This window comes from Phyllostomus discolor, chromosome 2, assembly GCF_004126475.2.
Source record: "Phyllostomus discolor isolate MPI-MPIP mPhyDis1 chromosome 2, mPhyDis1.pri.v3, whole genome shotgun sequence".
NCBI lineage: Eukaryota > Metazoa > Chordata > Mammalia > Chiroptera > Phyllostomidae > Phyllostomus > Phyllostomus discolor.
In genome coordinates this window covers 91095279-91108176 of record NC_040904.2, presented here as the reverse complement: position 1 = coordinate 91108176, position 12898 = coordinate 91095279, and the positions used below count along the sequence as shown (strand labels likewise).

Below are 12898 nucleotides of genomic sequence, written 5' to 3'. Positions count from 1 at the left end.
CATTGTCAGCATTTTAGAATATTTCTATGGAGTCTCTTGTCCCCTCTGTTCTTTTTCACATACAGTATATTAATATTTGATACATATTAGATATGCTGACATTAAACATACTGAAACATAGTATCTGAGACATGAATATTCTAGAATAAACACTGTAGAAATTTCCATAGATCATAGATAAAGAGAATATAAGAGAAGCTTGATTCTTCCTTGGACTTAGTCATTCAAAAGTTTTTATTAGATACCTACAATGTGCCGAGCGCTGTGCTGTGCCCTGGGAATACAGTCCTAAGAAGGTGAACATAATCCTGGCCTTCACACTGCTTACGGTCTGCAGCAGGGATTCTCAATTTTGGGGCCTCAAGGTCACTTTATACTTTCAAATTTTGATGACCCTAAGCACTTTTATTTATATGGGTAATAGCTATCTATATTTATCATCTTAATCATTAAAACTGAGAAAATTTAAAGTACTTAATTTATTTAGTGAGTAATAGACCCATGTGTTAATATAAATAGCATCTTTGAAATGAAAAAATAACATTTTCTGAAGCAAAGGTTAGTGATAGAAACGGCCTTTTATTACTTTTGTACATTTTGCAAATCTTTTTAATATCTGAGTCAAAAGAAGAAAGCTTGATTTTCATATCTGTTACAGCATTCAACATGTTGCAAAATGTGGTTTGGTTGAAATCTATGAAGATAAAAGTGGCCTCATACAGATGCATGGCTGGAAAACAGAAGAGTATTTTAACAGTATTTTCAGATATTTGAGAAAATTCTCCTTAATACTATACCAAATTTCAACAAACAGTAGTTTCTTGAGGTTAGCTGCTAGCTGAAAACATATCCAAAAACATTTCATACTCTGTTATATGAAAATGTTTGTACCTTTTTTTAAAGAAAAAAAAGGGCAAGGGAGGGAGAAGGAGAGGGAGAGAAACATCAGTGTGCCCGAGAAACACCAGTTGGTTGCCTCTTGCATGCATCCTGACCTGGGCCTGAACACTCAACCCAAGCATATGCCCCAAATGGGAATCGAACCGGCAACCCTTTGGTTTGTGGGATGATGCCCAACCAACTGAGCCACACCAGCCGAGGCTACCTTGTATTTTGAGTGGATATTTTATCCATGCATGATTTTGTAACAGCATGCACTGGTCATTTGGAAATTATTGGTTCTAAGTAATACAGATCTTTAAAACATTGGTACTTTTCATTATTCAATATTAAAAAATCAGATTTAGCCCTGGCTGGCGTAGCTCAGTGGATTGAGCACGGGCTGGGAACCAAAGTGCCCCAGGTTCGATTCCCAGCCAGGGTACATGCCTGGTTGCATGCCATAACCCCCAGCAACTGCACATTGATGTTTCTCTCTCTCTCTCTCTCTTCCCACCCCCCCCCACCCCCGCTTCCCTCTCTAAAAATAAATAAATAAAATCTTAAAAAAAATCAGATTTATTAATTTCTCCATGAATGTTAATCTCATGCTGGCAGATACAAGTTTTATAACAACTGTAATTTTTACTTAGAAACCAAATTTTTCTATTGGTAACAAACACTGTTGGTTGTTTGTCTTGAGTGATAGATTTACTTCATTGATGTTTGAGAAAAATGTCTGCAAAATACTCCAGAGTAGATGACCACAGATTTTTAGTCATTCCTTTTAGTGAAAATGGTGTTTCACAAAAAAAAGCAGCTTGTTCACTGAATTCAGTCATTCAAGTTCTTTACACATATATCCCATTTCATCACATAGAATGTTAACACACACCTTGCATATAATAAATGTTTTAAACCATGAAAATTGACCTGTGTATTCCAACACCTGAAATACTGTTCATAAAACATTTTCAAAGTTGTTGAAAATTAAAAATTTACTAAAATTCATCTGACAAATTTCTTCTGCAAATCTGGATATTATGGAGAAAATCTTATGACAGTTCAGTAGATTACAAAGCTTTTAATAATGTGATAAGTCAGCATTATAAAAATAATTCAAAGCCATATTCCCTAAATACTGCTGCTTGATTAAAATCAGTAGAAATCAAGGAACACTATCTATTTCAAGGAATCTACTAGTCCTGACTTTCCAAGAATAAATGCTATTTTAGGCTAAAACAGATTTACATTTACATCCAGATTTTTCCATATCGGAAATCAAACTGTATTCATTATATATTTTTTTCCTGAAAATGTTTCTTGGATCATTTTAGTTGGTTTAGGAAATGTTATTTTCATATCCAAGTATAAAACTCCTCTAATGCAAGGCTAAAACATAGCATTATTCATAGAATGCATAGTGTTGTCTAAATTTTAATACAAATAAATTTATATCGGTGTCCAGTATTTCATGCTGGATTTGAAGCTTGATTAAGATAAAGCCTACTGCAACTATCAGCACTGAGAACTCTGCTTGTTACAGGCCCTAGTTACCACAAAATAAATAAGTAAATAAGTAAATTGCAACAAATAAGAAATAAAAAAGATAACTTGTTATTTGTAGCAAATAGATTACACATCTAGGGAATTTAAGAAAACAAACTAAAAACTATTAAAATGAGTAAGAAATTTGAGAAAAAAGGCTAGATAAAAGATTTATATTAAAAAACCAAAGCATTTCTATATGCTAATAATAACCAATTAGAAAAAGCCATGGCAATAGGGTCAGGAGAAGACCATTCAAAATTAAAATACATAAAATGCCTATAATAAACATAATAAGAAATGTGGAAAACATATATCAAGGAAAGACTTCATATAACATCCAGAAACTATATGGGAAAAGACAAGTCTGAGTACATAAAAACCTAAACCTTCTGTATGACACTGAAATGTTCAAAAATGAGATAAATATAAGACAAAAGATTAGTGTCCACATCAAAGAGTTACTAAAAAATTAAGAGTAAAGATCAAAAAGTTAACTGAAATTTAAAAACAATGAAGAAATAGGTAATTAACAGAAAACAAATAGGTAATCAACTATTAAACTTCATCAAATAATCTATACACAACTTTAAAATGAACTTTTTCAGTTTTATCAAACTGGCAAAAAAAGTTCTACTAAACAGTATTAAAGAGAGAAACAGGCCTTAATATACATGCTCCCTGTAATATATGGGGTATACTGTTGGAGGGAAGTGAGTTTTAATCTATATAGTGCCCCCTTATCTGTGGGGAATTTATTCCAAGACCTCCAAGTGGATGCCTGAAACCACAGATAGTACCAGACCCTTTATATGAGATCTGTCTGGAAAGTATCCAGCCACATATTATGAAAAATAGAGATTTTTACTGAAGAAGATACAAGAAACATTGTACGTAGACTAATGACGCCTCAGTCCCCTTCAAAGTAGGCACCCTGGGACCTCAACATTTCTCCCAGTGTCTCTTCCATTGTTCAAAAAACTGCAAAATCCTTTGTTAAAACTGCCATCAGCTGTTCCATTGTATTTTCCTGAATCTCATCAACAGTCTGAAATCACTTCCCTTTGGGAAAGATAGGCATGTGCCCCAAATGAAAATCAAACTGGTAACCTTTCCCTTTGGGAAAAGACAGAAGTTGCAGGGCACCAAATCTGGGCCATAGAGGGCTGAGTCACCTGGTGATTTGATCTTTTGCCAAAAAAGCTCTGATGCATGAGATGTGATGCATGAGAAGGCACATTATCATGATGAAACTGCTGATCACCAGTTGCCCAAGCTGTGGCTTTTTGTTACATCTCTTGGCCAATAAAGAACATTGAGGTAGTACTCCTTATTAGTTATTTGGCTTGGAGGAGCATACTTGTGATGGACAACACATTCCCAATCAAAAAACAGAGTTAACACAGTCATGATCTTGCTGTGACTTTGCCATGCCTTCTTCGGACATGAGAACCAGCCAACTGCCATTGGAATGACTGAGCCCATCATGATGACTGGGCTTTCACTTCCAGATTCTAGCCATAGACCCACCATTCATCTCTGTTTATGACCTTCTTGAGGAAATCTGGTTCATTGATAGAGGTTTGAATCAAATCATTAATGACTGCAACATGATATTCCTTCTGCTCTGGTAGCAGAAGCTATGGAACAAATTTTGCCACAATACATTTCATGCCAAGATCCTGTGTTAAATTCTCAGACACAGTAGTTTTTGGAATCCCCAGATCAACTTCTAGCTCTCATACTGTCAGGTGCTGATCTTTGTTGACTGCAGCCCGTACATGTTTAACATTCTCAGGTGTTCTGATTGTTGCAGGCTTTCCAGAATGTGGACTACTTTCTCAACCCTCTTTGAAGTGTTTGTGCCATGTTTTCATTTGCCCTGCACTCGTTGCATCTTTCCAGAAAGCTTTCTGAATCCTCCAAATAGTTTCTGTAGAGGTATATTCAAACTTAATACAAAATCTGATGTAGATTTGTTGCTGTACTTGCTCAGTCATTTTGAATGTGATGGCCACACAGTACATATGCTCACTCAACAGCATTTACCACCCCCACTGACGAGTACAGTGAAGTTGTCATTGTTCACACCTGGGCATTCCAGTCCACTCTCCTTGGCTGCTATGTTACACTGATGTTGTGCAAACCATTCTTTTTTTTTTTAATATTCTATTTATTTATTTTTAGAGAGGGAAGGGAGGGAGATAGAGAGAGAGAGAGAGAGAGAGAGAAACATCAATGTGTGCTTGCTGGGGGTTATGGCCTGCAACCCAGGCATGTACCCTGGCTGGGAATCGAATCTGGGACACTTTGGTTCCCAGCCCGTGCTCAATCCACTGAGCCATGCCAGCCAGGGCTCAAACCATTCTTGTTATAGTAACGATGGCTGGACTTTCTCCAGACAGGCCTCACATGCTATGTTTTTTCCTGTATGTGCCTACCCATGAAAAAGTTTCCTTTTTAAATCAGGCACAGTAAGAGATTAACAACAATAACTAATAACATTATAATAATATATTATAATAAAAGTTATGTAAATAACTTTGGGGCTAATATTAAGTAAAATAAGGGTTACTTGAACACAAGCACTGTGATACCACAAGAGTTGATCTGATAACTGAGATGGCTACTAAGTGACTAGTGGGTGAGTAGCTTATACAGCATGGATACACTAGGCAAAGGAATAATTCATGAAGCAGGGTGGTATGAGATTTCATCGCACTACTCAGAACAACACAACACAAAACTTATGAATTGTTTATTTCTGGAATTTTTCATTAAACATTTTTGGAGTGTGCATATCATGGGTAACAGAAACTGTGGAAAGTGAAATCACAGATAAGGAGGGACTACTGTACTATTTGTGGGAATATAAACTGATACAGCTAGTCTGGCCATCAATATGGTACCTATTTAAATGTAAAAATTTTCACAGCCATTCTATTCCTTTGCATATATTTTATGGACATATGTGTACTATAAAGCATATAAGAGCACCCTTACTTCAACAATTATGTTATGGAAAGAATTGGAAACAAGCTAGGGAAATAGGTTATTTGTGGTATGTCAACATGATGGAATACTATTTTAGCCATTAAAATGAATACAGAGAGAACAATATTTCTCAGGCATGAATGTGCATTAAAATTCACCTGGTGAGCTAGGTAAAATACCCACTGCCTCTGACACAGAGATTCTGAAATTATGCTCAAGTATCTTCATTTTTAATAACCCAAAGGATTTTGTTAAAGGTGGCAACTCTGAAAAACAATGGTCTGTAAAAGAGGAGAAAAACAATTTCTAGAATAATATGTATTATATGACTACATTTATGTTTTTTATTAATATTCTGATTTTGATTTTAAAAAGAAAGAGAGGAAGACGGGGAGCAAGGGGGAGAGAGAGAGAGAGAGACAGAGAGAGAGAGAGAGAGAGAGAGAGAAAGAGAGAAAGAGAGAGAGAGAGAACAACGTTGATTTGTTTATGTCATTTATTCATTTACTGGTTGATTCTTTTATGTGTCCCAACTGGGTATCAGACCAACCACCTAGGTATGTGCTCTGACTGAGGATGAAATCTGTGACCCTGGCAAATCAGATAATACTCTAGCCAACTAAGCTGCCTGGTCAGGGTCATGTTTATGTTTTTAAAAAATATTTGTAGATTTAAATATGGATCATGTACACATGAAAGTAAATTTGTGGAAAAAAGTCTGAGATCACAATGATGATCTTTGAGGAAGGAAATTATCTATTTGGGGATGGGTAAATAGGAGGACTGCCACAGTTTACTCTATAAATTTATATAGTATTTTGGGGGGATCAAGAACATACTTATGTATTAAGTATATGATGTTATGAAAATAAAACATAAAAATGTAGGATTATCGTCTAAAATCCTGACAAGCTAATGGCATTTCTTAATTACTTTTTGACTCCATGTGAGACATTCCTTTTTATTCCCCTCATACTTATGCATCCTCCATGCATTCTCTCAGCAGTACAGTGATAGTTCACAAACAGAATACTGCTTCTTCACAATATCAGGCCTCATTCTCCTGACTAACTTATATTTAAGGGAAAATTCTCAGGGATGAGGTTTGGCCCTGTTACTGCAAAAGCAATGATTAAGCAGGGCGGACAAATGTGGGTACAAGAAACTGCTTCCTGCTGTGGTTTCTCAGTGGTAGAACACTGATGGGCACAACAAGAGAGTCATGGTGACATTTGGGAGTATGGCCTGGCTCACTAGGTCACTAGGCCTGTCTGTGTGGGGTGAGGACTAAAGACTTAAGCAGGGATTAGTTTAAAATTGACATGTTATCTAGTGAACTAGAACATTAAAAGACATAAGAGTATTACTACATGCTATCATGGCATGAAACTAATTAGATAGTAGCTATGCACTTATACATAGATTTCTCAGTAACCAGGGAACAGTTCTATAAAATTTACATTTTGATATCACAACATTAATGAAAATACAAACAGCCACATAATTATGCTAACATATGATATAACGCATGAGCCATAAACTGTCTTACTGATGGATAATGAGTTTATCCTAAAATATTCCTGAAAGCTTTATAGAATTAAGTTACTTCATCTCAAACCAAGTTCTGCCTCTCCCAAGGGAAATGAGAGCAACTAGCCTACCCTTAGCAATGTTCTATGGAATCAGTTTTACAGCTAGAAGAGGAAAACAATTATGTTTTCCACCTGCTTAATTTTATAGATACAGGTGCTCCCCTATCAATTTTCTTCCTGAAATTTCCATCACTTGTCCACAGAACTCTTCATTTTCACCAGATTTATGCTTTTGATTATCCAAATTACTATAAGTAAAATTACTCTAATCAACAACTAATTTTATCCCATGCTTCAAAAACTTCTACCTCCAAAATCAATCCACCCAGGAAGCCTTCCCTGACTTTAGGAATATTAGAAATTGCAGTTTGTACCACAGCCAGCTTAAATTTTTCAAGAAAAAACCTTCCTTTTGTCTTTATTTAGCTGCACCTTCATACACAACAATCATATTTTCTTAACCAAAACCCAGGATAAATGATTTAAGCCAAATGATTTCTTTCCAACTCAGAAGCTTTTATAAATATTTAACTTGAAATATTAAATAATAAGCTATATAATCAACTGATTATACAGACAATAAAAAAATTAGAATTATCCTAGAAAATGACTAACAACGTTCTTAAAAACATGCCCAAACTGAATCTAGAAATCCTCTGATTAACTGCTCCCTTTGTGGAAAGAGGAAGACAGTTATCCTTCTGCAGCAGTTACCAGCTCTAGTTAAAAATTTTGCTGACATTTCACACTACTTGTTAACATCCTTTATTTACCAAAAGAAATGTGAGGCCACACTCTTATGTGAAAACAAGAGGTCACAAAAGATGGCATGTCTTCACCTCTAAGACATTCAACTTGTGTAAGATGACAAAGCTGGTACCCATTGTCAGTGGGTGCACCTGCCAGGAATGTTCCCCCCTGCTCCCTGCTGGGGTAGTAGACTGACTATATGGTCAACAAAGAAAAACTAAAAATACATCAAAAGATATATTCCCTTGGAGTTTTCCAACAAATTAAGTAAGTTAATTGGTGAGCAAATGATTTGTCTTATTCAAGTTTAAGATACAGGGCATATTTTAAGAAGCAACTATTACAGAACATTCCCACAGTTAATAAAACCCCAATATATGATTAGAGCCCCAACAGGTTGCATGGGTGATAGAGGAAAAACAAAACAAAAAAATTTAAAGCTAAGAATAAAAGTATTCAGATATTCTGATGATGCTCTGAATATGCTCCTGAAGTGGAGCATATTAATCTAAGGATAGAACACAAAACAGAAGCATTGAATAAATACTTTCACATGAATGACTATAAACTGATTGTAAAAGAAATGTTTAAAAGTTATTACAAATGTAGTTGGCAGCCCAATATTCCTATCCAGACTTTTAAACTGGAATCTAAACCTTTTGTTGCTAAATAAAGAAAAACTGAAATTTAGACCTTGAATATACTGCAAAAATTACTCCAAGGAGAAAAAGTTCTTCATGACACCCTACCCAAAGACATTCAATTTTTTCTACTTTTTATTTTATATAAAAATGTGTGTTTTATAATGAATCTCTATGTCAATAAAACTGTATTAACAATGTCTTCGGCCATGGCTTTAATAAAATTTGTACTCCTAATACAGTGCTAGTTTGTCTTAGCTACAGTGACCATTACTTTTTTTTTTCTTACCAATTTGTAGATGACATTTGATCACCTAAATGTTTCAGAGAAACGATTATATATTACTATATGCAATATATAATGTATCATGACAAGATAATATTTTGAAACAAATAATATACATTGCTTAGTACTTTTTATTTTATTTCAAGCGTACTCATGAATACTTACCTGATATAGAAGGTCTTTTTGAGGCAAAGGGGGGTATCGTTCTTCATACACAGGAGGTGGTTTATGTGTGGGTGGAAGGTCAATCCTGCATTAAAAAGGTTAAAAAGATGTGACTGCCACATTTAGCAAAAATAAAAAAAAGGAGAAAAAAATCAGAGATACATCAATTTTTGAGGATATTTCCCTCATACTAAGATTTATATACTAGTGTACACTACATATTTAATTTATCTCTTACATTTCTACTAACCTATCATATATGGAAAATAAACTGGCTTTAAAGGTTCCGATGTTTAAGACAATCTAACAGATGCATATTTAAAGAAGCAATTCCAGTAGAAGCATTTTTTTTGCAAAATCTTACTAAACCGGTAATACAGTACATGACCAATTTATTTATGTTTGCACATTTTTAAATCTAACTGTGACCACTAACATTTTAAAGACTGTAAACATGTGGCCTTGGCTGGTGTAGCTCAGCAGATTGAGCATGGGCTACGAATCAAAGCATCGCCAGTTTGATTCCCAGTCAGGGCATATGCCTGGGTTGTGGGCCAGGTCCCTAGTAGGGGGCTTGCAAGAGGCAAATTAATTACATTGATGTTTTTCTCCCTCTTTCTCTTTTCCTTTCCCTCTCTCTAAAAAATAAATAAAATCTTTAAAAAAAGGCAATAAACATGTGTAATGGAAGGCACTTAACTCTAAGAGTCACCAAAGTAATTTAAAAGACTACATCTAAAAATGAAATGAAAAAAAGTGTAGATTGTATTTGGAAATACTTCCAAAACTGATTTTCAAAAGCATGGCCACTCTTCGAATATTTACTATGCAAATTAGTATTTTCAACCTACAGACCATTACACATCTTGCAACTGGAAATAAACAGAAACCATTACAACTTTGAGATGTATTTTTTGTCAAAAATGACCTAATCTGTTAAAAAACTAATATTTTTGTGCATGTTAAACATGGTTAAATTATAATAAAAATAGTTAAATATATCTTGCAGGTTTCTGCATGTTAAAAAACAATTTTTATCTATTCTAACTTTTGAAGATCAAAGGTAAGTAATTTCCAGTACTTATGATTAGTAAGTCAAACAAAAATGTTACCTACATTAAAGGATAAAGAGAATGCATATTAGAGAGGACAAATTAATTACAAATTCTCTGTGGTCTATTAAACTTCTCAATGTGGGCATTAAATAATATTTTAAATAAATACAATTCAAACAATACATAAAATGGTTACAGGGATTTACTACCCTATTAGTAAATTATGTTTTTGAAATTATAGAAAATCCTGAGATAATGTGGGAACTAAGATGAAGTGAATCACATACTAGTCACTCCTGAAATACTAAAGAACTTGTCTTACAGACACTGCACTGAAAGAGTACAATCTTTTTATTTAAATTAATTGCTTCCTTTCATCTAAGAAAAATCTTAGCAACTTTATAGGTCCACGGGGCGATAGGTCATTTAGGTGAAAAAACTGAGGCTCATGAAGGTCATGTGACTTGTTCACGGTCATTAATTTGATCTTGATAAGCTCAAAATAACTCCCAAGCATCTTCAATGCAAAATGATGAGTGCTATAACTGTGACAGATTATAGATATATACAAAGTATTTATAAACACAGAAGAAACACAATTTTGAGAGCCGGCCTTATATCCTAATATAAAAACTGTAATAACTACACAAGAAATAATGCCATTTGTAAAGAACTTCAGAGTCCATAAACATTATCTTATCATGCTCTTATCACAACCATGTGACATGAGTAGGATGAAATTATTCTTATTTCACAGATGAAGCTACAGAGCTTTTGACAGAATTAAATGAATTGGGACATTCTACAGCAAGGTACAATTTCTGCTTTATAATTTTATTGCAATGATTAGGCCAAACACACTGCTTTCTCCTTAACTAAAAAAGATGCCCATTTTTACAATTAACCAAAACCAAAATTCTTTAAGGAAAAAAGTTTAAAAACTCTATGGATTTGATAACTCATCTGTTGAAAGTTAAGTTATAGCTATACATAAGACAGACATATACAATCTGAAGAAGCCATTAAACTTCTAAGGTGTTTTTTTAATATCTGTCTTTTAACCATTTCATCAAACCTGCATTTTTTTTCAGAAGGCAGGACAACACTGAGTGTCATGTTGCCATTGGAAAGGTATCTAATGTGCAGTAGGGGAAGAGGATGTCTAATATATTTGTCTCCATCAGTCCTTGACAGTGTATTTACCAACACGTGATTTGAGACATTCTGATGAGACCATGGTCATCACACTAAGATCTAACAGTGCCTTTACTGTCAACCCTGTCACTTTTCTTATTAGTAGCTATACACATAAAGACTGACACATACTGAATATGCAGAGTTGAACACAGGCAAAAAAAAAGTTACCTACACTTTGTCCATATAGGATGGTCTCTTTCTTTGAGAAGTCAGCAGCACAGTCACAAAGACAGCAATGATGAGAAGGGCGAGGACAGCTCCAATTACAGCTCCAGCTATGGCTATGGAAGAGGTCTGCTTAAATGGAACATCTGTAAAGTAACAAAAATTAGGCTTTCAAACAATTTTAAAGAGTTCTTGAATTTGCATATCCCCACTTCTACATGTGCAAGGGTGATTTAATTGAAGTGAGTCATCCAATAGCAAGCTTGGGGGACCCTAAACTTGATTCACTATTGTTGTAACATTATGCTAACACCCTCATTGCCAATAAGATGTCACCTTAGTGCTCCAGCTTTGTTATTCTCAAGTTATAAAAAGAATATACCCAGCTAGATATCAACAAATGAATCTATTCTCTATGGGCAAAGAATATCTGGAGAAAAGTAAAGAGTGAAAATTGTTAAGTTCTTACGCTAAAAGTTGACTTAAAAAAACCAGTATTCTTTAACAGAGTTAACCAACAATATAGACAATTTGCCATTTTTATTCCACTTAAAAATAAAAGACATTCTATTAACCAAAAACCTTCAAGAAGGGGTAAATCAACAACAAAAAAAAACCCAGATTTGATATAGTCAAAAAGTCACATTGTAAACAAGAATAAAATAAAAAAAATAAAATAGTAGTTATAATTTCCGTTGATTCATGAAAATTTACTTAAGTTAGTGTTTCTATGGCAAAATTAAATGAGAATTCTTCCTTACCTCCTGGCTATAGATACACTATATCATTTCTCAATACCAATTTCTCTTTCCCAGCCTCCACCACAAACTTTGTAAGATTTTAAAAACATATTTAGCAGTTAGAATTTCACATAATTCTTAAAAATTAAGTCATCCTATTTTATTAACTCCCAAATAAGTAAATTTACTAAAATTATTATAACTATATATTTTATGTACACATATTATGAATGACAATACCAACAATCCTTAATGTGCATAATTTTAGCCACATTAATTCCAATAAACATATTGTTACAAAGTACCTTCAATACACATATTTTGTTTTATCTTTCTAACCAGTAAGAAACATATTTAAGATAACATTCTATCAAAGAAGATATTGCAGTTCTAAAGTTAAATATTCTGCTCAAGATCATTCAGTAAATGAGCAGTAAGGAACACACAGGATAATAAAGCTAGGCTGGGGTAGGATAGAAGCCTCCACCCTTATGCCCTTGTTGGGAAGAGAATGTTTTCTTGCAACATCTAGCAGGAATTTCCAATCTTTTGGTGTCTCTAGGCCACACTGGAGGAGTTGTCTTGGGCCACACATTAAATATATTGTGATAGGTAATCACACACAAAAAAATCTCATGATGTTTTAAGTAAATTTACAATTTTGTGTTGGGCTGCATTCATAGCTATCCCATGGGTTGGACACCCCTGAAATATTTGGGCCCCCTATTTGGGAATGAAAAGCTCTTAGTTTTCAGTTAAACTGGCATTCATATATAGTCTTCAATAATTGCAATTACTGTTGGGAACCAGATATGACAAATTTAAATGGAATTAAAACACTATTTGTATCAAAATGTTTTATCTACTTACCACATAGTAATTCATA

At 34.2% G+C, this 12898-nt stretch overlaps 1 protein-coding gene across 4 annotated transcripts in view; it reads right to left on the bottom strand.

The window, feature by feature from the left end:
* NECTIN3 (nectin cell adhesion molecule 3) overlaps positions 1–12898 on the bottom strand; it is a 125757-nt gene that overhangs the window by 46638 nt on the left and 66221 nt on the right. For 3 of the 4 annotated variants that reach the window (XM_028504160.2, XM_036018063.1, XM_036018065.1), the window contains exons 6-7: positions 11280–11418; positions 8856–8940 (exon numbers count right to left, since the gene is read on the bottom strand). In XM_028504160.2, coding sequence (XP_028359961.1) covers positions 8856–8940; positions 11280–11418 — 224 coding nt within the window. Of the gene's footprint in view, positions 1–563; positions 731–8855; positions 8941–11279; positions 11419–12898 lie in introns of those variants that run through there. The other variant, XM_036018064.1, reaches the window with a different exon arrangement.